This window comes from Bactrocera dorsalis, chromosome 4 (genome assembly GCF_023373825.1).
Source record: "Bactrocera dorsalis isolate Fly_Bdor chromosome 4, ASM2337382v1, whole genome shotgun sequence".
In the NCBI taxonomy this organism is placed as follows: Eukaryota; Metazoa; Arthropoda; class Insecta; order Diptera; family Tephritidae; genus Bactrocera; species Bactrocera dorsalis.
In genome coordinates, this window is record NC_064306.1 from 70,615,630 (window position 1) to 70,640,008 (window position 24,379).

The 24,379-nt window shown below is 36.4% G+C and overlaps 3 protein-coding genes across 3 annotated transcripts; all 3 read left to right on the forward strand.

Moving 5' to 3' along the window:
• Positions 1 to 1,276: 1,276 nt before the first annotated feature.
• LOC105234043 (uncharacterized) lies at positions 1,277 to 3,275 on the forward strand. Its single transcript, XM_011216247.4, has 4 exons — positions 1,277 to 1,776; positions 1,909 to 2,077; positions 2,295 to 2,612; positions 2,704 to 3,275. The coding sequence occupies exons 1-4, from the start codon at positions 1,406 to 1,408 to the stop codon at positions 3,115 to 3,117; spliced, it is 1,272 nt and encodes a 423-aa protein (XP_011214549.2). The 5' UTR covers positions 1,277 to 1,405; the 3' UTR covers positions 3,118 to 3,275.
• Positions 3,276 to 15,554: 12,279 nt separating this feature from the next.
• Positions 15,555 to 17,772, forward strand: LOC105234046 (uncharacterized). Its single transcript, XM_011216250.4, has 4 exons — positions 15,555 to 16,037; positions 16,164 to 16,332; positions 16,762 to 17,079; positions 17,171 to 17,772. Exons 1-4 carry the CDS (start codon positions 15,664 to 15,666, stop codon positions 17,582 to 17,584), a joined length of 1,275 nt encoding a protein of 424 aa, XP_011214552.2. The 5' UTR covers positions 15,555 to 15,663; the 3' UTR covers positions 17,585 to 17,772.
• A 2,415-nt stretch (positions 17,773 to 20,187) lies between these two features.
• LOC105234045 (uncharacterized) lies at positions 20,188 to 21,823 on the forward strand. Its single transcript, XM_011216249.4, has 4 exons — positions 20,188 to 20,622; positions 20,684 to 20,852; positions 20,935 to 21,252; positions 21,314 to 21,823. The coding sequence occupies exons 1-4, from the start codon at positions 20,264 to 20,266 to the stop codon at positions 21,725 to 21,727; spliced, it is 1,260 nt and encodes a 419-aa protein (XP_011214551.2). The 5' UTR covers positions 20,188 to 20,263; the 3' UTR covers positions 21,728 to 21,823.
• The last annotated feature ends 2,556 nt before the right edge of the window (positions 21,824 to 24,379 follow it).

Sequence of the window (24,379 nt, forward strand, 5' to 3'; positions counted from 1 at the left end):
TTTTCATTGATAGAAATAATAATGAACAAATTATCTAACTTATGGATGTATGTATGTATGTACTATATATTGTTGATAAACCAGTTACTTTTAATTGTAGAAAAGCACTTTAATTTGCTAACATTTTCACTTGAGCACCCATACTAATATATATATATATATGTAAATATGAGCACATCTATTTTCTAGTTAATAAATTAGCTAAAGCCTAATAAATCTAGAATTAAAGTTGCTGCCTTTTTATCTTAACAACAGCAATTAATGAGAATGCTAATACCAGATATATGTAGTATACTCTTAGCTAATACACCTATATATGGCGTGGCTGTTTAACTAATTATAAGTCCGGTCTTCCTAGGCCCTTGTCAGTTAATTTCATAAATGAGAAATCAATTAACTGAGCATCAAAGCTCGTTCCCGCTAGAATGTGTATGCGCATGTGGTTGTCATTCGGTTAGTCATAGGTCTCAGTATGACAGCAGTTACAACAAATATTTGTGATCACGACAATAATGAAAATACGTAGCACAAGATAGCATTTTAATTTTGATTTCACTTTCAGCACAATTCTTACGTAAATACATTTTAATTGCTTATAAAGATACTAACTAGTAAAATATAAAATAATTACTCTGCGTAAAAGATACTGGAACAGATAAAGTCAAATGATAAGATATATAGCCACACGCTTAAACATTTAACTGATAACTTATTTTAGAATTGCATTGTATCGCAAAGCTAATGGGGGTGTGTGAGTGCGTACGCTCTGATGGAGTATGTATGCCTGGGGGTCCACCATACCATTGTTTGTGCTCGGTATACGATTGATATTGCGTATAAAGCACAGCGTGAAGCAGTTAAAAAATTTATCAATATGAAATTAAGAAATAAGATACTATGGTATTTGAGTAAAGAGAAATGAAGAATACTGGCAACTTGCAAAGTGCTCGCTCTTGCTTGATCGTCCCGTGTATGCGAGCATGATGTAGCACAATTTTCAAATATACGCGTATTGCTCGCACTATGTCACGTATAGAAAGTATTTATTGATGAGCGTAAGGTGCAATTTAAAAACCCACACAAAGCAAGCAACATCGCCGATAGCCGATCTACAGTTAAGCAAAACTCTGTTGAGTGCTCAGCTGCTCTTCAAATTGCACTCGGCCCTCACTAGTAGATGAGTAAAGCAAGTGCATAAGTGTGTGAGAAAGTTTCAAAAAAAAAAACACAAAGTGGCAATAAATGTCATGTCACCGCTGAATTTCAGGTGTGAATTTGCGTGTTTATAAAGCTGCAATATTAGGCCAACAACATTTCAGTTGATTCAATTCTACGGAACGTTCCGGTTTGTGTGGATCATTCGTTGCTAAAAGCTGGTGTTAAATAAAACATAAAATATATAAAAATGGTTATAAAAAATCCGAATAATATATATGTACCCGATTATTTGGATGGGAACTTTTTCGTGGCCGCGCTCGAAGAAGGTTTGCGTGAAATCCAAGTCACGGTTAAGGAAATAACTTTCGAATGGGGCAGCAACCCCGGTGATAATTACTGTTCACGCATCTATCGCGTCTCAATTGCCTATGAGCGGCTAGTTGACGATGATGAGCCGCCAGTACAAGAACAACGGTCGTTAATCGTCAAAACTATACCGATTTCGAAAGACACACGTTTCCTTGAAGATGTTGGGGTTTTTCTTAAGGAAAAAATTACCTATTTGGATGTATTGCCACGCCTGCAAATACTTGTGGATGGTCAAAAATTTGGTGCTTCGTTAGTATATTCAATAAAGTTCTAGCGTATTTATCATTTTGTTTATAAAACAACTGGATATTTTAAAATGTTGCCACCTTTTTGGATACTCTATACTATTATGTTTTTATATTTTTTTTTTTTTCTGCTCAGCTGCTATTATGCAATCAAAGCACCCACTCGCACTATTGTACTCTCTGACTTGAAACCCGAAGGCTTTGTGGTCGCCTCGCGACAGGACCAGCTCGATTGGGCACACTGCGAATTGATCCTGCAACAAACGGCACGCCTGCATGCCACTTCAATGATTTTAGCACAGCGAGTAAGTATATTGGAAAGACATGAATTTTGTATTTTTTCGTACAATTAGTGCTCAGCTTACAATGAGAGTTATACAGAAGAAAGTTATAACTATGATGATTGTACAAATTAATGCTTGCAGCATGACATGAATTCGGTATTGCTTTAAATATTCTTGGCACAAAATGCAAACAAATTTTAAATATCGTGACAAACTACAATATGATTTTCATTTCTAGGATCCCGACATTACCAAGCGCCTTGCCAATGGTATGCTGAGCAAACAGACTATCTTAAAGAGCGATTCCTTTAAGCTCATGTTCGGCGGTACCCTGAAGGAATTGGCTAACAATGCAGCCGAGTGGCCCGGTTATGAAAAGATCGCACAAAAATTGCACCATTTCCACGATAATTTCAAGCCCATATGCGCACATTTAGCAGATCGTCGTAAGGGCGATCGTATCGTTGTGATGAATCATGGTGATCTCTGGACATCAAATTTCATGTACGCCTATGATGATGCCAAGCAACCCGAGAAGCCAACGCGCGCTATTTTTGTAAGTTTCACTGAAATTCACAAATTTTTCTTCTGAAAATAAAAATAATTATTAATGAAAATTAATTAATTCCTGTTTTGTGAACTTTCAGGTGGATTTCCAACTTAATTTCTATGGTAGCCCTGCCTGCGATCTCAACTTCTTTCTCAACACTAGCGTACGTCTGAATGTGCTAAAGGATCGACGAGACGATCTTATAAATGTGTATTACAAAACATTCAAGGAGACGTTGGAATTCCTTCATTACGAGAATATACCGACTTTAGAAGATCTAAAATATGAATTGCGCGCTCGTGAACTTTACGGGCTTTTCGCTTTGTTCGGTTTTCTGCCCATAGTTACTATGCCAAAGGAGCTATCCCACGATAGCAGTATTGAAAGTTTAGTAGATGCTGAGGCCAGCCGTGCAAAGTACAAAAAAGTATTTGCTCAAGAACGTTTACAAGCCCTGCTGAAATATGCGCTAAAGCGCTTGGATGATTTAGGGGTATTGGACGAGTTTTAGCGCTGTGAAAATGTGTATATGTATACATATAATACTATATTAACGTAGGATTTAGAAAGCATAAAGAATTATCTTAAGTCTAAAAGTAATTTCACTAAAAATATATATTTTGTGTAACCAAATAATTTAAATAAACAAAAATATGTCGAGACACATAATTATTTTAATACTTTCCGAAAATATTTCTTAAAAGCTTTACCGTTGCTCACATTTTGTATTATTTTCAGTTTAATTATTAACTATAGGTTTCAACTTTAACCAAAAATAAATGAAGAAAGTCGGTATAATAACGGGTGATTTTTTTGAGGTTAGGATTTTCATGCATTAGTATTTGACAGATCACGTGGGATTTCAGACATGGTGTCAAAGAGAAAGATGCTCAGTATGCTTTGACATTTCATCATGAATAGACTTACTAACGAGCAACGCTTGCAAATCATTGAATTTTATTACCAAAATCAGTGTTCGGTTCGAAATGTGTTTCGCGCGCGTGTTTTGTTCAGCGATGAGGCTCATTTCTGGTTGAATGGCTACGTAAATAAGCAAAATTGCCGCATTTGGGGTGAAGAGCAACCAGAAGCCGTTCAAGAACTGCCCATGCATCCCGAAAAATGCACTGTTTGGTGTGGTTTGTACGCTGGTGGAATCATTGGACCGTATTTTTTCAAAGATGCTGTTGGACGCAACGTTACGGTGAATGGCGATCGCTATCGTTCGATGCTAACAAACTTTTTGTTGCCAAAAATGGAAGAACTGAACTTGGTTGACATGTGGTTTCAACAAGATGGCGCTACATGCCACACAGCTCGCGATTCTATGGCCATTTTGAGGGAAAACTTCGGACAACAATTCATCTCAAGAAATGGACCCGTAAGTTGGCCACCAAGATCATGCGATTTAACGCCTTTAGACTATTTTTTGTGGGGCTACGTCAAGTCTAAAGTCTACAGAAATAAGCCAGCAACTATTCCAGCTTTGGAAGACAACATTTCCGAAGAAATTCGGGCTATTCCGGCCGAAATGCTCGAAAAAGTTGCCCAAAATTGGACTTTCCGAATGGACCACCTAAGACGCAGCCGCGGTCAACATTTAAATGAAATTATCTTCAAAAAGTAAATGTCATGAACCAATCTAACGTTTCAAATAAAGAACCGATGAGATTTTGCAAATTTTATGCGTTTTTTTTTAAAAAAAAGTTATCAAGCTCTTAAAAAATCACCCTTTATTACCCACCAAATTTGGTTGAAGCCGAGTCGAGTAGGTCCCGGAATATGAGCTTACATTTAAATGTGGGCGACGCCACCTCCGCCATCCAAGTTCACAACGGTTCCTATAATACCCTATTGTACCCTCGCGAGAGAAATGGATAACCTAAGCGAATCTGGTCATTAGTACTTGATTGGCTTATGAGATATGTGCATTAAACTTATTAGAGGGAGAAGCCACGTTCAATTATTAAACATTTTTCAACTATAAATACTCCTCCCTAATATATTTCGTTATGCTAAATAGCAGTCTTGTTATTTATTGTGGAGCTTTGTTATGGCTCTGAATATGTTTTCAATTAATGGCGTTTTAAGGGCGTGGTAATGATCCGATTTCGCCCATCTTAAATTCCAACACACCTTGGATGCTAAGGAGCATGTGAACTTTATCAAGATATCTCAATTTTTACTCAAGTTATTGCTTGCACTATTGTACAAACGGACGGACAAACGGATAGACAGTGACTCGAAATTCAACTTGTCTCGTCAAGCTTATCTTACTACATACATATATATATATAATTATAATTCTATACCTATCTCAATTAATTTTAAGTGTTACAAACAACCGTTACGTAAACAAAATTATTACACTATGTAGCAACATTTTGCAAGAGTATAAAAATACTAGTGATTCCGACACTAATAAAAATAGTACAAGATAACATTTTGAATTTGTTTTCATTGTTTTTTTTTTTTAATTCAGAACTATTCTCATATTATACATTTTATTGCTTATAAAAATACTTAGTAGTAAAATATAAATTATTGCTTTACGTAACAGATACTGATACAGATAACGAGAAATGTTAATATACATACATATACACAACTGATAACTAATTTTAGAATTGCATTGTATCGGAAAGTGAATGGGGGTGTGTGAGTGTCTCTGCGGAGTATGCTTGGGGGTCCGCCAAATCGATAAGTGAGGTTTGTGCTCGGTATACGAAGCAATAATACGATTGAAAGTGTGTATAGTGCACAGCGTAAAGCAGTAAATCAGTAGTAATATCACTGATAGCCGATCTACAATTAAGCGAAACTCTGTCGAGTACTCAACACACGTTTGCTTGAAGATTTATGTGTATTTCTTAACCCTCTAACAGGCAAAACTAAAATCGTGGACAGAAAAGATTTGGAATTTTTTTCCAGAGTAATTAGGTTCCCTAAACCTCAAAAATAGCATCAAACAATATTTTTTCCTTTTTTTCTGCTCACAGGTGAGAATAATCTGAAGACCGCTTCAGGGCAGCCTTGCCGGCTTAGGTGAAAATAAAGAAAGATGTGTGGTTTCAATTGAAACTTCTTTTTATTTCAAAAGAAAAGGAGATACGAAAAACAAAAGAAGAAGTTCAATAACTTGGGGAATTCAAATAACAAAGTTTATTAATTTTTGTGATGATAGTCAAAAAAAAACAGTTTTTCGTAGTTGAGCTGCATAAATTCAGTTTACATTTGGAACAAAAACACTGCGTTTCTGAACTTAGGCACAATTTTCATTTTATTTTTTCCACCATCTTTAGAAAGCCAAATGGGAAAATGATCATACTGATCAAAGCGGACATCCGCTATTAGATGCTCTGCTTTTTTCCCCGCATTTAGTTTCTTTCCTACTGGTGTTGATGGTGTAAAACTTGGCCGACCAGCAGGACGATTGAGTTTGTAAGCAATTTTTTCAGGGAACTCGGGTAACTTTAACAACTTATCATCTTGTGCAGATAAACAATTCTCTAAATGCAGACGTCGATACAAAATATATGCATTTGTCGCAGCCATATCTACGAAAAGGTAAAAAACCGTGTTATCGGATTTCGAGTCTTTGCGTGGATTTGGTAACGACCCATATTCCATTAAGTCTACTCCCCCCATATGGCGATTGTATTTATATATACTTCAATATGCGGCTTTTGTTTTCGATCATAGCCTGTAACTCTAGCCGATTGCTCGTTTTGATTTTCTCTTTTAAATGGCTGAATGCCAACGTAAGCTGATGCCAATCGGACTGTCTTTTTGTCTTGCTCGTATCGTGCCCAAGCTGCAGATGCTCCTTGCGCGTAAATATTCCAATGAAGGTAACAATGTATAGAAATTGTGATGAGCAAAATCAGGTATTGTTTGTGATAGTCGTATAACCACATTTGCAGTACTTCCAATATCCGGCTGACCTTGTATAATGATTTTGTCGCCAGCGCCATTATAGGCTTCGAAGCGATACGCAAATTCAGTGGAGTTACACAAGACGAACAATTTTATTCCCCACTTGTGTACTTATTTGGCATATACTGCCGAAGATGATGTTTTAATTTCGTGCTACACATTTGCTCATCGACGCAGAGGCGTGCAGGCTTTGGAACAGGATCGAACCATTTGTTCATCTGACAATTTTCGGATACGAAACAATGGATCATATCTCGGTTTACCTTTTTCAATCCTCTCGCTTTCATCTCTAAACGACAAATATCTTTTCATCGCCAAAAACTGTTTTACAGCCATTGTTTCTTGAACTGGGGAAAAAGCATTTTCAGCCCAATAGCTACCCAAATTCGGGTAACAGTAAACGGATATATAAATGAGGACGCCAATGTATTTAAAAATTTCCTCATCGTCGATGACGTTTTCAGAATAAATTGCTCGATTTGTTTCTTCCACAATCAATAGAACTAGTTCTTTTGTAAGAAAATAGCAGAACATTTCCATCGGTGTATGAAGCTTTGTGATACGCGGCGGTAAGCGTGAATTACCAGGGAAAGCCACTTCATTCACATGAATCTTCCGGAGAGATTTCATCAGGCATATTATCGCGGTCGTCCAATTCATTGTCACTGTTAAGATCACTATCATCTTCGTTCTTCAACTGATTCCATTAACTGGAGCAACTCCTCATGACTAAGTTGACTTAGATTAAATTTCCTGCCATTTCTCTGCTCCATTTCTTAAAAATAAAAATAAATAAAATACTAGCAATCAAAGAAATACCTAAAAAAATTCGCGCAAACAGGCAAGGCCGCCCTGAGGCGGTCTACGTGTTTGTGTTCATAAAACTCGAACTAATTTTTATTTTTTATTAAAAAGTATAATAACTTAAAATAAATTAAATTACTTAATCGAAACAAATTCTTCTGTATAAATATTTCGATGAAACACTTTTTATTTTAGTTTTGAAATTTTTAAAATCGGCGCTGCAATTCATTGGCCTGTAAAACTGAATTTCTGACTTCAACTGACGATAACAACAAAACGAAACGTCACAATACGAGGTGTGTTCAAAAAGTATTGCGAATTTTGTGTTTTTTTCAGAATTATTTATTTATTCATGAATATCTATTTTGTCCCCTTCAAAGTAATTCCCATGAGATATTATACACTTGTGCCAACGATTTTTCCAATCTTCGAAGCACTTCAAAAAATCATTTTTTTTATCTTCTTCAGCTCCTCCTTCGATGCCGTCTTTATCTCGTCAAGAGAAGCGTAACGTCGTCCTTTCATGGGCCTTTTCAGTTTAGGGAACAAGAAAAAGTCACAGGGGGCCAGATCTGGGGAATACGGTGGCTGCTGCTTCATTAGTGTGTTGTTTTTGGCCAAAAAGTCACGAACAAGCAACGATGTGTAAGCAGGGGTGTTATCGTGGTGCAAAAGCCAATTTCTGTTCTTCCACGAATCCGGGCGTTTCTGGCGGATTGCTTCGCGCAAATTGCGCATAACTTGCAGGTAATATTCCTTATTGACCGTTCTTCCCTGTGGCAAGAACTCATGATGCACCACGCCCCTGCAATCGAAGAAAACTGTCAGTTACGATTCGCGATACTTTTTGAACACACCTCGAACATTTGTTGATACTAAGAAAATGTCATTTGATGTATTATCTAAAGGTTCTTATAACAGTTGTAGACAACAAAAAAATTGCTTGGGAATTTGCGACAATTTATTAAAGGCTGCCTCAGGCGGTCTTGCCTGTGAGAGGGTTAAAGAGAAATTGGCCTCCTTGGACCAATTGTCACGGCTACAAATACTTGTGGACGATCCAAATTCGGTGCTCGTTTTTATTCCATCAATTTATTAATTTTTTATGAACTTTCAGGTGGCAGCCCTGCCTGTGATCTAAACTTCGTTCTCAACACCAGTGTACAGCTGAATTTGCTGAAAGATCAACGAGACGATCTCATAAACGTGTATTATAAAACATTCAAGGGGACCTTGGAACTCCTTCATTACGCTCGTGAATTTTATGGTCTTTTCACTTTGTTCGGTTTTCTGCCCATAGTTATTATGCGAAGGGAGCTATCCCAAGGTAGCAGTATTGAAGTTGTGGTAAAGTATAAAAATGTACAAGAACTTTTATAGGCCCAGCTGAGATATGGACTTAAGCGATTGGATCATTTGGATGTGTTGGACGAATTTTAGTTTCTCTGTCATTTATTGTACAACTACATGATGAGTACTTTGAACATACAAATATATAAGGGGTATTCAGACCAGCCTTGTTAATTCGTTAGTCGTTATTCGGTAGTTTTTTACATGTATTTTGTTTTTGTAAAATTAACAGACTATCGTTCTACCGAGTAACGAACTATCCATCTGGCAAGCCTGATAATTGTTTCGTTACTCGGTAATATCACATCAGTTGTTCTCCTGCTGCTCTTTAAATCAATTTAAAGTACTTACCAATAATAAATTTGATCTGCTCTACATAATTTTCAATTAAATGACTGACATTTTTTGATTTTGCACTTTGTTGAGGCATTTTTACTCTTTAATAAAACTTAATCAGCTGTTTCGGAATAAAATTTACCATACTACAGAGGTAGAACAAAAAGTATGTTCACAGTTAAGCCTTTTAACGAAGTATCAACTAACGAATTACCAAATTAACAGGCTTCGGTCTGAATACCCCTATAGTATATACTAGTATTAACATTAAATACATAGAATTTAAAAAAAATCTTTAGCCATGCCTCCAATAGAAAAAAATATGCTATATCTAAAAACTATTTCACTAAAAATATATACATACAAGTATATACATATATGAATACCAACAACTTACATTGTTTCCTTACCTGTCCCACTTATGCACGCATATCTTAATCAACTTACATTCGAAAAGAACGAACTCGTTGTTATATTTTGTATTTATGTGTATTATAATGCACATAAGCAAATGAAGATAGGTCTGCAGTTAATACTCTTAATGCCTTTTGAAAATATTTCATACAAGCTTTACCTTTGCACAGATTTTGTAATATTTTCAGTTTAATTGTTTGCGATAGGTGGCAACTTTAATCAATAATTGCAATATTTTGCTGCATTCTATTTTTACGGTAAGTGGCAACCATATTTCAAAATATATTTCAATAAAAACTTCTGAAAAACTTTTTGGAAAACTCTCAGGGTCAAAATAGTGTTGGAGTGTCTGAGTTATTTATTTCTAATAACTTTGATAACTTAAGAAAGTAATCAATAATAAGGCGCCACGAGCAAAAACATTCTATTTTGGTAAATTTCGAAGAGTTAGATCAAATCACTATCAGACACGATGCAAAAATTTAATTTGACGGAAACTAAAGTGCTAACAGAATTTATTTATACTTCCGACTAAACTCTTACTTGAAGTTATGCAACGACCAAAACAATACCTACTTGACATACGCCAGCCACTTGCAATACCGCAATAAACTGCAGCTTAGTGCGACGTCGTATCTTAGATTTTAATTTCAGAGCGATACATAGCTCGGATGCGGTAATAAAGTGTATTGCAAAACGTAAAGTAATTTTTTATAGTTTATATAGGGAGTCTATTTTTGAACACAATTCAGACTAGAAACCAATAAAATATAAGAGAAATAGACTTTGTCCACACAATAAATATGCTATAATTAAATTGTATCCTACAATCTTTTATAAGTGACAATTAACTTTGTTGTTTTATCCGTGCTCGAGTGAGTTCAACGAGTAATAACGGGTGATTTTTTTGAGGTTAGGATTTTCATGCATTAGTATTTGACAGATCACGTGGGATTTCAGACATGGTGTCAAAGAGAAAGATGCTCAGTATGCTTTGACATTTCATCATGCATAGACTTACTAACGAGCAACGCTTGCAAATCATTGAATTTTATTACCAAAATCAGTGTTCGGTTCGAAATGTTCGAAATCGACAAATTTTGTTCAGCGATGAGGCTCATTTCTGGTTGAATGGCTACGTAAATAAGCAAAATTGCCGCATTTGGGGTGAAGAGCAACCAGAAGCCGTTCAAGAACTGCCCATGCATCCCGAAAAATGCACTGTTTGGTGTGGTTTGTACGCTGGTGGAATCATTGGACCGTATTTTTTCAAAGATGCTGTTGGACGCAACGTTACGGTGAATGGCGATGGCTATCGTTCGGTGCTAACAAACTTTTTGTTGCCAAAAATGGAAGAACTGAACTTGGTTGACATGTGGTTTCAACAAGATGGCGCTACATGCCACACAGCTCGCGATTCTATGGCCATTTTGAGGGAAAACTTCGGACAACAATTCATCTCAAGAAATGGACCCGTAAGTTGGCCACCAAGATCATGCGATTTAACGCCTTTAGACTATTTTTTGTGGGGCTACGTCAAGTCTAAAGTCTACAGAAATAAGCCAGCAACTATTCCAGCTTTGGAAGACAACATTTCCGAAGAAATTCGGGCTATTCCGGCCGAAATGCTCGAAAAAGTTGCCCAAAATTGGACTTTCCGAATGGACCACCTAAGACGCAGCCGCGGTCAACATTTAAATGAAATTATCTTCAAAAAGTAAATGTCATGAACCAATCTAACGTTTCAAATAAAGAACCGATGAGATTTTGCAAATTTTATGCGTTTTTTTTTTAAAAAAAGTTATCAAGCTCTTAAAAAATCACCCTTTAGAACTGAAACTGTCGCAGCTTCTCTGCGCTTACCGCTATATATGTACTTGAGAACCGTATTAGAGATGAATTGCCGTCGACACTTGCATACTAGTTTCGAACTTGCTTTTAGAATGCAGTGTAATTTTTATTCACGTAGATCTTCTCGGCTTAAATTGGTTCTATTTATAAATTTATTGATTTGACTGGGGATTTATAATGAATTTCCGATATCAAGCACGACAAAAAAGTGTCATATAAATCTGCACGAATAAAATGTGAATTTCCAAAACAGATAACGTGATTTTCTTCAAGTAGCTTCAAGTAGCGGGTGTCAACAACATTTCTCTCGAAATGATAATTGTATATGGAGATAGTAAATCATTAAGTATACAATGTAAAAGTTTAATAATAGCTACGTGTTAGTACTTTTATCAAGTGTAATTGTTCATCTTTTGAAAAATTTATAGTAAACAATTTTAACGGGAAGTACGAGTAAATCTCACAAGTGCACAAATTTTTTATATGAAAGAAATTTTTTCGTAATCTCTTTCAACATGCTGATCCACGTTGATCTTTAATATGTCAGTAATTGTTTTTATGAATATGTTTTCAAGTTGTTAATCCCGCTAATATTTCCAAAATCGTTGTCAGGATATTGTAACAGACGTTTTAATAAAGATGTTCCTTTCGCTGTCAAAGTCTATGTACCTTATGTAGCTGATGCTTGCCGTTAAGGTAAAATCTGCATCCATATTCGAAGCAGTTTGCGTGAAATATTAGTCTCTTCACGTTGAAATTGAAGGATCAACGCCTTCAGGTTCTGTTTTCAACTGGTACTTTGCTATATAGTACACCATAGCTATCTTTATTCCGCATGGCTGAATATCCATGTTGCTTCTCCGCAGTTTAATAACTTCGCTTCAGTAAACAAAGAAAATGTTGTGACACAATTAATTTCTCCTCATAGTCTCGATAGGGAAAATAATATCGGAATCTTACAGATTATTTTTCTATAGGCAACAGTTACGAAAGGAAAGAAATTTTCCTTCTTGTCAACTCTGGATCAATCAACTCACCATATTATTCTTGAATTCCATACGCCACGAATGGCCATTTATAGACCTGTGCTCTATATAACCAATCTTTCCATAAAGGTAAGAACAAGTACCATAGTATTTCTTTTGCTTTCTTCATCACTTTTTCGCTACTCATTGTTTTACATCAATCACGATATTTCCTGTTGAGAATTTATCAGTTTATATGATCTCGTTACCACCTCAATACTCTGTTGTGTTGCTATCTTCTCAGTGAGTCAAAGACGACAACGTATCAAGAGTATTCTGTATATATTAATCTTTTATGACTTAATGAATGAGAATAAGTGAAATAACATTAATTATCTAAGTTCATCACTCCAAATGATTGTGCATTTAATATTAGTATGGCGACTCTATGTCCAGGTCAATGTTTACTTTGTTATACAATAATTTTCGTTCACGTTTCCATAAATGCTTGGCTCGTCGGCAAAAGGCTTTGATTGCTATGGAATTTCACACCGATGGGTATTCAACACCACCAAGAAGATAGGTCGTTAAATTTCTCATTATTCCTTAATTTCTGATTTGAAAAATTAGTTGTCGTTGGTAAAAATTCGGCATATAAATGATTAGTATAGCCGTGCGATTCTGTAACTTGAGACAGTCTCAAGTCTCTAAATTTGAGATTTTAAGTTAGAGACAATTTTTGAGACTTGAGACGATTTTGATATTCTGTAAGTGACAGTCACAAAATCTATTACATTTCATCATTCAGAGATGTTTTTACACTTGAATGGAAATAAATATGTCGATAACAAATATTAAAATATCTATAACATCGCCAAAAACCATAGTTATCAATAAAAATGAAAATTTATGTTGACTTTGTTTCATAATATTTACGAAATTTATGTAAAATTTATTCATTTTTAACTTTTTCGTGTTTGAGTTGCTTACAAAATATAAAAATACGACAATCGATTAATATCTATGATGAACTCTATTCAGTATATTCAAAATGACAGACAAGAACTCTTTTTAGTTTTGTGACCGGCTGACTACCAGGTCTCAATATTTTGAGACTAACGCTAGAGACTGTTTAGTGAATAGTAACTAGTCTCAAATTGAGACTTTGCCTCAAAAAGTCTCAAAAAGATACTAGATACTGGTTACAGAATCCCGCTATAGGTATCAATATTTGAAACTGTACAAAACGAAGCGACGCTCTATGTTATAGAGGCCACAATAAAAATTTATTATTGCAGTAGCTTTTTGAGGCATATAACGGAGGTCTCGCTCTAAAGTTAAGTTCTCGCTATTGTGTTTCTAGCTTTGCTTTTTTTGCTAACGACTTTCTGAGCTTCCAGTTTCTGCAACTCAAAATTCAGTCATAAGGTACCTCCCTGTACCACCTAAAAAGTCATAGTGTACCTCCCTGTACCACCTAAAGCGGCAATCCAGCTACTACTTATTTCATTAATCAGTTTAGAAATTCAAATTTTATTACCTAAAATTTATGAGATTTCTCCTACATTATTTGCAATTATTTCCTTTAGTGTAGTACTGTTATTCATTGTTATTTCAGTACTACTTTTCTAGACATTTTTGTTGTTGTTCTACTCAAACTCAAATATTATAATATATAGGCAAAAGCTAAAAGCCTTCATACGAACATACCGGTGAAGCAAATAACAGCATTTTAAACAAGTAAGGAAGATTTAATTCGATTGAAACCGAAAATTTCAAAATCTTGCAACATTTCACGACCAACGCCGGTATATGCGTTCACTCAAATTTATCAATATTACTCACATATAAACTCCGCTTATGCTAATTAACGCCAATTGGAGATTCCAAGCGGAGGTCCTTCTCCACCTGGTTTTTCGAACGGAGTGAAGGTCTTCCTCTTCCCCTGCTTCCCTCGGCGGGTCCAAAACATTCAGAGCTGGAGTGCTTTCGTCCATTCGGACAACGTGACCTAGCCAGCGTAGCCGCAGTTTTTTAATTCGCTGAACTATGTCAATATCATCGTACAACTCATACAGCTCATCGTTCCATCGATTGCAATATTCGCCGTGGCCAACGCGCAAGGGACCAAAGGTTCGTTCGCAGAACCTTTCTCTAGAATACTCGTAACGTCGACTCATCAGATGTTGACATCATCCATGCCTCTGCACCATATAGCAGGACGAGAATAATGAGTGACTTATAGAGTTTGGTTTTTGTTTGTCGTGAGAGGATTTTATTTCTCAATTGTCTCCTCAGTCCGAAGTAGCAACTGTTGGCAAGAATTATTCTGCGTTTGATTTCGAGGCTGACATTGTTGTTTCTGTTAATACTGGTTCCAAGATAGATGAAATTATCTACGACTTCGAAGTTATGACTGTCAACAATGAAGTGGGAGTCTAGTCACGAGTGCGACGACTGTTTGTTTGATGAGGAGTATTTCGTCTTTCCCTGGCTCACTACCAGACAAATAACCGTTAGGATAACAAAACTATTCTATAACTCTGTAGCAACATGTTGCATGAGTATAAAAATGATCATTAAGGGTATAAAGGGAGTAAAATTTTTATTTCTGTAATTTTCAAAATATTTTGCTAAGAAAACTAATAAATTATAACGATTCGCACAATAAATTTGCAAATATATGTTTGTCTGTGACAGAACCAGTTAGTTTAAATTATCGTGAGTTTACAATAAATAAATTAAACTATTTTTCTATTTCCTAATAAATGTAAATATATTCTAAATAAAAACACGAATAGCTGTCTGGTTGTAGTTTTTTCTTTAAATATTTCTTATCAAATATCTAAAGTGCAAATAATGGCTCTTAATTACTTAGAAGGCCAATAAAGACCGATCTTTATGGCGATTGTCAATTTATGTCAACCATAAAACTAATAAAAAAGCATTTACTCTTTCTTAGTCTTCAGATGTATTTAAGCATGACCCAGCCAATTTTTGAAATATGCGTTTATTCCCTGCATTTATATCACATTGGTAAATATTTATGAATGAACATGAGGTGCAATATAGGAACCCACACAAAGTAAGCAATGACAACTGTAGCCAATCTACTGCTAAGCGCAACTCTGTCCAACGCTCAATCGCTCATGAAGTAGCACTCACACTCATTAGATGAGAAATAAGAAAGTTTTTCTATTCAACAATGGGGCAAGGAATGTTACCGCTGAATATTAAGTGTGAATTTGCTCGTCTATTAAAGCGCGGCATTTGGCCAAGAACATGTTAGTTTAGCGAGTTGCACAAAACGTTCCGGTGTGAGTTGTTCGGAGCTAAAAGCTGTTGTAAATAGAAAAATAAAACAAAAAAGGTTATTTTCGAAAAATAAGGAAATTATAAAAATGCTTATAAAAAATCCGAACAATATTTTTGTGCCCGATTATTTGGATGAGAACTTTTTCGTGGCCGCACTCGAGGAAGGTTTGCGTGAAATCGATCTAACGATAAATGAAATAACCTTCGAATGGGGCACTAACCCCGGTGATAATTACTGCTCACGCATCTATCGCGTCTCAGTCGCCTATGAGCGTCTAGCTGATGATGATGATGAGCCGCCGATACGAGAGCAACGGTCGTTAATCGTCAAAAGTATACCTATTTCCGAAGACACACGTTTTCTTGAAGATGTAGGTGTTTTTCTCAAGGAGAAATTGGCCTACTTGGATGTATTGCCACGTCTACAAATACTTGTGGGCGGTCCAAAATTTGGTGCCACGTTAGTATGCCCAATAAAAATTTATTTTTTTTTTATAAAACAATTGAATGTTTTAAAATGTGTTGCGATTTTTTCGGATATTCTAAATTATAATTTGGTTTTCTTTTGTTTTGGAATTTTGCTTAGCTGCCTTTATGCAATCAAAGCACCCACTCGCACCATTGTGTTTACTGACTTAAAACCCGAGGGTTTTGTGGTTGCCTCGCGACAAGATCAACTCGATTGGGCACACTGTGAATTGATCCTGCAACAAACGGCACGCCTGCATGCCACGTCAATGGTTTTAGCCCAGCGTGTAAGTATATTGAAGAGGCGTAGGGAATATATAATATCATTACAGCTTAGTGTACTATATAATGCGATTTAATCAGAAAGAGCTTGCTTTTTCAACAAAAACCATCTATAGTATCCAAAAAGATAAGGCTTTCAAGGATTATATGAAAATAAATGTGGGACTAATTTTCCAAGCCAAAATATTTCTCACCACGGTTTGAAGTTTTAAGTATTGATATCAACTATACTTTGTATTGTTTGCTTTCGCTTCGGATACCAGCAAAGTTTTCTGGCTATGTTTTAAAAAGTAATAAATGGCTAAAGGTTGTTACATAATTTGTTGAGTCATAATATTGCACATTGTCACATTTAGATATTGCAATCGATTTTTTTTTTTATAATTTTCAAAGATTGTCACAAACTGTATACATATGTAATTTATCATCTATAGGATCCCGATATCACCAAGCGCATGGTTGACGGCATGCTGTGCAAGAAGACTGTATTAAAAAGTGATCTTTTCAAAAATATGGCTGGCAGTAGCTTAAAGCACCTGGCCTACAATGCAGCCAAATGGCCCGGATTTGAAAAGATCGCACAAAAATTGCACTATTTTCACGATAATTTCAAGCCCATATGCGCACACTTAGCCGATCGTCGTGAGGGCGATCGTATCATTGTGATGAATCATGGTGACCTCTGGACAACAAATTTCATGTACGCCTATGATGATCCCAAGCAACCTGCGAAGCCAACGCGCGCTATTTTTGTAAGTTTCACTGAAATTCACAAATTTGTCTTCTGAAAATAATAATAATTATTAATGAAAATTAATTCATTCATGCTTTGTGAACTTTCAGGTGGATTTCCAACTTAATTTCTATGGTAGCCCTGCCTGCGATCTCAACTTCTTTCTCAACACTAGCGTACGTCTGAATGTGCTAAAGGATCGACGAGACGATCTCATAAATGTGTATTACAAAACATTCAAGGAGACCTTGGAATTCCTTCATTACGAGAATATACCGACTTTAGAAGATCTAAAGTACGAATTGCGCGCTCGTGAACTTTACGGGCTTTTCGCTTTGTTCGGTTTTCTGCCCATAATTACTATGCCAAGGGAGCTATCCGAAGATAGCAGTTTTGAAAGTTTCTTTGATGATGAATCTGTCCGCCTAAAGTACAAAAAAGTATTTGCACAAGAACATTTGCAAGCGCAGCTAAAGTATGGACTCAAGCGCTTAGAGGATATGGGTGTGTTCGACGAGTTCTAGTTTCTCTTTAAAATTTGGTAGAACAACATTCTAGATGCTGTGAGCATGTAAATATGTAAATATTAACATAGATCCCAATAAAAAAATTATGCTATGTCTATGTCTAAAAATAATTTCATCCAAAATATGTACATATGTATGTATTATGTGTAAGCAAATAGTAAAAATAAACGAAACATTTTCTATAATTAATAATTTTCAAAAATATTTCTTAAGGACCTTATCCTAGAACACATTTGGTAATATTTTTATTTTTATTTTCTTGTGACACTTCAAAATAAGTTTAAATTTCTTGAAACCATTTCGGAATATTCAAAGTAGTTTTGTAGTGACGACCTTCCAATGCATTTTAAAGCGTTACATGGGCTTACGGGTTTCAAAAAACCAATTTTTTTATTGTCTTATTAATTTTTACAAAACCTCTCCAATATTGTCCTGAATTTTCAAGTTGATCCGAGTAATAACGGGTGATTTTTTTGAGGTTAGGATTTTCATGCATTAGTATTTGACAGATCACGTGGGATTTCAGACATGGTGTCAAAGAGAAAGATGCTCAGTATGCTTTGACATTTCATCATGAATAGACTTACTAACGAGCAACGCTTGCAAATCATTGAATTTTATTACCAAAATCAGTGTTCGGTTCGAAATGTGTTTCGCGCGCGTGTTTTGTTCAGCGATGAGGCTCATTTCTGGTTGAATGGCTACGTAAATAAGCAAAATTGCCGCATTTGGGGTGAAGAGCAACCAGAAGCCGTTCAAGAACTGCCCATGCATCCCGAAAAATGCACTGTTTGGTGTGTTTTGTACGCTGGTGGAATCATTGGACCGTATTTTTTCAAAGATGCTGTTGGACGCAACGTTACGGTGAATGGCGATCGCTATCGTTCGATGCTAACAAACTTTTTGTTGCCAAAAATGGAAGAACTGAACTTGGTTGACATGTGGTTTCAACAAGATGGCGCTACATGCCACACAGATCGCGATTCTATGGCCATTTTGAGGGAAAAACTTCGGACAACAATTCATCTCAAGAAATGGACCCGTAAGTTGGCCACCAAGATCATGCGATTTAACGCCTTTAGACTATTTTTTGTGGGGCTACGTCAAGTCTAAAGTCTACAGAAATAAGCCAGCAACTATTCCAGCTTTGGAAGACAACATTTCCGAAGAAATTCGGGCTATTCCGGCCGAAATGCTCGAAAAAGTTGCCCAAAATTGGACTTTTCCGAATGGACCACCTAAGACGCAGCCGCGGTCAACATTTAAATGAAATTATCTTCAAAAAGTAAATGTCATGAACCAATCTAACGTTTCAAATAAAGAACCGATGAGATTTTGCAAATTTTATGCGTTTTTTTTTTTTTAAAAAGTTATCAAGCTCTTAAAAAATCACCCTTTAGTTACAGCCTTGAGAACTTATGCACTTGTGTCCTACTTTTATTGTCACACTTTCGTTTTTCTCGAAACTGTCTGTTTGAAGTCGGTTTGGCAAGATTTCTCGAGAACTACTCAACCGATCTTTTAAAATTTTACACAGATTTTTGAGATACAATTCATAAAGACTTGAGCGAACGATTTTCTTTTCAATTATAACTATTTGAAAATAAAATGTAGCGAAATGTTCACTGAAATTTTCATTTTTTTGCAAAAATGTCTGGCAAAAATCCAGTTTTAAATTTTTTTCTTATTCCAAGTTCTAACTTAAGGTTTTAACTAAAACACGTATTTTTTCACTTTAGATGATCCTATAAGGTGTTATCCTGTTAACGCGACCGCATCTTTTTTCCAAGAGGTCACCAGAAATGGCGTCGCGATGGCCGAGTTTAAAATATTTTTTTTTCAAAAAATTCAGATTTTCTTTATTAATAGTGTATGTTTGTATCAGTAAAAAGTTCGAATAAAATATTTCATTTTTTTTATGATAGAAAAAAATGTTGAAAAAACGCTGTTTTTTACCCGAGAAAATCCAGGTAACTCCTTAAAAAAGCAAAAACTATTATGACACAACGAGGAAGTATCTTCTATACGAAAAACTTATTTAGATCTCGAGATTTATTTGGTAAATTTAGAAAAGTTTCGACGCAAATTAACATCGAACGTTATGAGAAGAATATAATTGTACGGATCTTCAAAATTTTTTCAATAAAAAAATGCTTAAAGGAATATAAAACTCACGGCAACGTTACCATCGTAAAAGTTTTAGATGTAAAATTAGCAACCGCCTAAATTCTTCTTAGATGGTATGCAACGATCAAACAATAACTTTTTGACATCTGCCAGTCGCTTTCAATACGCCGACGGTTAATAAAACAGATTCTTAGTATAAAAATAGAATCAAAGCAATTCACAATATACGTCTTATGGGCATAATACTCAAGCTGCCCTCGATGATGTATTAACTTTGATTAGAAATGTCAATCAGACTATGAGTATATGCACTCGAACTCTGCATAATAAACGGATTGTACATACCCAAAGCCGGCTCGACTCATCAATTTAAACCAATTAAACCGACAAATGGATTGTGCTCTATCTTGCGGAAAGTACTAGATTTACAGATTTCATAAATATACACTACAAAAGATTTTATATAAAAATGTAAACCAAACGTAGGAAAATTAATAGTTTCGATTGAAAAGTGTTAGAGTGAGGTTGCTTCGGAAACACTGTACGAAAATGGCGACTTTTGCGATCGGCGAAATACCCAACTACTTCAATATGGAGTTCTTCAAAAGAGCGCTAGAGAATGGTTTGCGTATGGGCGATCTTAAAATATTGGGCATATCCATTGAGAATCTAACAATGGGTGGCGAAAATTATTGCAGTAACATATTTCGGGCGACTATTAAGTATAAAACCAGCGAGGATCAGCAAACCGAACAGACGATAATAATAAAAAATATGCCGAAACAAAAGCAAAGTGTACTTAGTCGTTTAAATATCTATCGTAAGGAGACCATCTTCTATTTGGATATTAAACCTAAAATGGAAGCGCTCATGTGGTACTTAGATAAGCCATGGAGTCTGGCAGCAAGGTTATATTTATAATTTCTAGACGAGGTAAAGTTAAAGTAATATTCTTTTTCTTGGCTTCAGGCACTTTCACTCAACCACCGAACCGGAGCAGAATATTATGTTCGAGGATTTAAGTATGCTGGGCTTTATGTTGGAGAGTCGACAAGTGGGACTTGATTTGGCGCATGCGCAAATTGTTATGGAAAAGTTGGGTGAATACCATGCACTTACTATGTTGATGGCAGAGAGGGTAAATTTCAAGCAAAAATATATAAAAGACATGCCATTATTTCTTTTTTAAATCTAAAATATTATTTGCATATCCGCTTTAGTCACCTGCGATTATTATTGATCATTTTACCTTCGGACTTTTGAATAAAGACTCAATCAAGAAGGAAGCTTTTAAAGCTTTATTTGGTGCACAGCTTTTGAAGCTCGCTACACTTGTCGCCGAATATCCCACAATGGCGCCGATATCAAAGAAATTATTGAAATATTACGATCACTTCACGGAACGCGTGCTGGAGTCCGTCTATCCGTTACGTGGTAATGTGAATGTATTAAACCATGGCGACTTGTGGGTAAATAATATGTTCTTCAAGTACGACTGTAACCCAACAAAATTTAAAGCGCCGAGCGAAGTTAGATTTGTAAGTTTTATTTATCGTATCTTTAAAATTATGCTGAAATTGCAAACCCTCCGAATTGCAGATCGATTTTCAGTTGTGTTATTATGGCAGTATTGGATTCGATATTAATTATTTTTTGAATACCAGCGTTCAGCTAGATGTATTGAAAAATCATCGTGGATCCTTGATTGAAACATATTATGACGGTTTAGTGCGGACCCTGAAAGCTTTGCCCTACAATAATCCAATACCCAAATTCACCGATATTTTGGAGGAGATTGCGCAGCGTGAAAGTTTCGGCTTCTTCGTTGCATTCGGATTCTTTCCGTTAATGTCCATGTTCACAATGGATTCGCAGGATAATTCTTTAGAGAAATTCTACGATGAGGAATTCGCCCGTCGCAAAATCGAGTTAATGTTTCAAAGTAATCCACGAACGATGGAGACACTGAAATATTCTCTACAGCGTTTCGATGAGTTGAAGGTCTTGGATTGACTACTTAATAGTAGGTGAATTGTTCCAGTTATTAAACTTGTATATTTTTATAATTAAAGACAGACTTGGTTTGTTTTTCATTCTACAATAACTTAAGAGTTGTAATAACACCTTTTCAAAACGATATCAGATTTAGCGATAAGTATATTTGTTTTTATTTAGTGCATTGTTACAGAAATTTGCTCGCGTTCTCCACAATCGCATAGGTCCTAAGTTTTAGGTAGATTCAAGACAAGGTGTAATAACGGAATACGAAGATAAAGAAATGAAAATTAGTCCGTATTATTTCCTTCATTTGAATCTATATTCTGTTATATTATTTCTTTCGAATTCGCGTTTCTGAATTGAAAGGCAATTGTTCCTACAACAGAGCCAGCGTGCAGCAGCGGGGTACAACAACCGTTTAAAGTGTCTGCTGTCACTCCCATGCTCTCGCCTGCGGTTACGGCGTACATCGCCCATCAGCTAGTCGCCATCAGTAAAAAGGTTACATAGCAGCTGCTGAACTAGCGCTTAGAAGGCTAAGCAGCTGACAGACCGCTTCGAGCTCACCTAATACAAACCTTGTTCGGGGCAAAGCGATGCGAAACTGTGTAAACAAAGCGAACTGTGTTGCATTTGGTGCTTTGTTGCATGCAACATTAGCATGTTGTTGTTTTATGTGAATGTTGCTACCAAATGTATGGATGTAAACTACCGGCAAAGCAGCAGCGATGAGCTCATACAGATTGTGTTGACAAAATTTGAACGTGACAAAACGGTAGCAAAGTAAACTACATACCTAAAACATTGGCAAGCATACGGTACAACAACAATGCTCATAGCAGTCGTAGTTGCGAAACACAGTGTTCAAGTTTTCGATCTTTGTGGCAAATATTATCGAAATCGCGTTGTCGCAGCATTTGATGAATTTTGATTCGGGAGTATCGGTCTCCAGGATGGATATCGACAAAACCAGATAGTCAGAAACTCTCAGAACTTCCTCCGTATATTAGTTTTTCGATATCAGAGATCAAAACGCCTAAAGAGACGAACTTTGCTGAAACAAAGGAGCTTATTAAACCATGCGATTTAACCCGTTTCCCGTGACATTCAGGCAACGCAAGAAAACAACAGAGCTGCCCCACGCTCTGCCTTGGATGTTCGTTCTCAAAAGGCCCTGAGTCTTGTAGTTCCCAGCATTTTTCCAGTAACCAAGTGCTCCAAGTTCTGAGCTTAGGATCTACTGATATCATAACCCTGTCGCCATAGCTCTTTAGCTTGAACTAAACTAAAACTAAACTTTAAGAAAGTAGGAATTTGAAATGTAAAGATATTTTACTCCACAGCGAGGTTTGCTTAGAATATTCCTCACCCAAAAAGCATTGAAACAAATAAAAAGAAGAGAATGTTAAAGCAAAATGATTGGGGAGGGGATGAAGTCGGACCCGTTTTGGTGCTCGACCCGAAACTGCAGTCTACATGTACAAACATATTTGAACAGCGCCAGTAACTCCCGCAGCCAACCCTCCCGCTCCGCCGGTACATAACTCCCAGCCATCCAAAGCACAGCACCAGAAAGCCAACCACAACCACAAAGCAACGACAGCGGTGAACGCAAATCGAATCGAATTCAAAAGAAATGCTTCATGCCACGTACCAAGCTTGGGCATTTAACTGATTGCGCTGATTGCCGCAGTGCACAACAGAAACAACAATAATAATGGAGAAAAGTGCCAACAACCATGGTGGAGCGCAATAACATTGCCAACAACAATAATAACATCGAATTGAAGATCTATAAAGTGATTGCAACAGGAGCGACAATTTCACATTCGAAAGTGGCAACAATAGGTGGCGACAGAGGTAACAGCAGTAGCCGACGTCCGCAAACGCTTGCGCCAGGTTAGATGGCATTCGGTCGGGCAAAGTTTGTTGCCAATCTTACCTGGTGCTCTCGTACATTTGTGGAGTCGTTGGTGCATTTGGTTTTTATGTTGCAACATACGTACCTTTACCACCCTCGCACAATGTAAACATGGCACGATACACGACTGTGCAAACAACAACAACAATGGCAAACAGTAGCAATACCGCTAGTAAAAACAAAAGCAAACAGTGATGGCCATCGTTTGACACAGTAGCCGAGGAATCCAGCTGAGTCCTTGTCGTCGCGACAAGCCACGCTCTTGCCGAAGTGGCAGAGCTATTCTGGGTCGGATCATAATCGTTGAAAATGTATCCAGCTGCGTCACATACCGATGGAGCAGCTGCGCATAGCATATACTCATTTCACTTTGGCATCGATGATAACGTTGAATTACAAGCGGATTCATCATTTATACCGTTACAGTGAGTTGATACAGAGATAAGAAGGGTGCGGAATGATATGCGCAGGCCACCTTATAAAAATGGATACATTTCTTTGCACTAGACATTCCGGAAACTATCGGCTGTTCTCATAAACTTTTTTGCCTCAAAAAGGTAGTGTGCCACCAAACAAATTTCTTGAAATATTGCAATGGAACCTCTATATATAATAGAATGGAGTATTGAGACTTATGGCCAATTCACAAGCTTCGCCTTACTTCACACATTTGTTTTGATATAAAAGTTTGAAGTACGTTTGTGATATTAGCTGTCACGCAAAGCGAGGAAAGTTGTATGAGAATG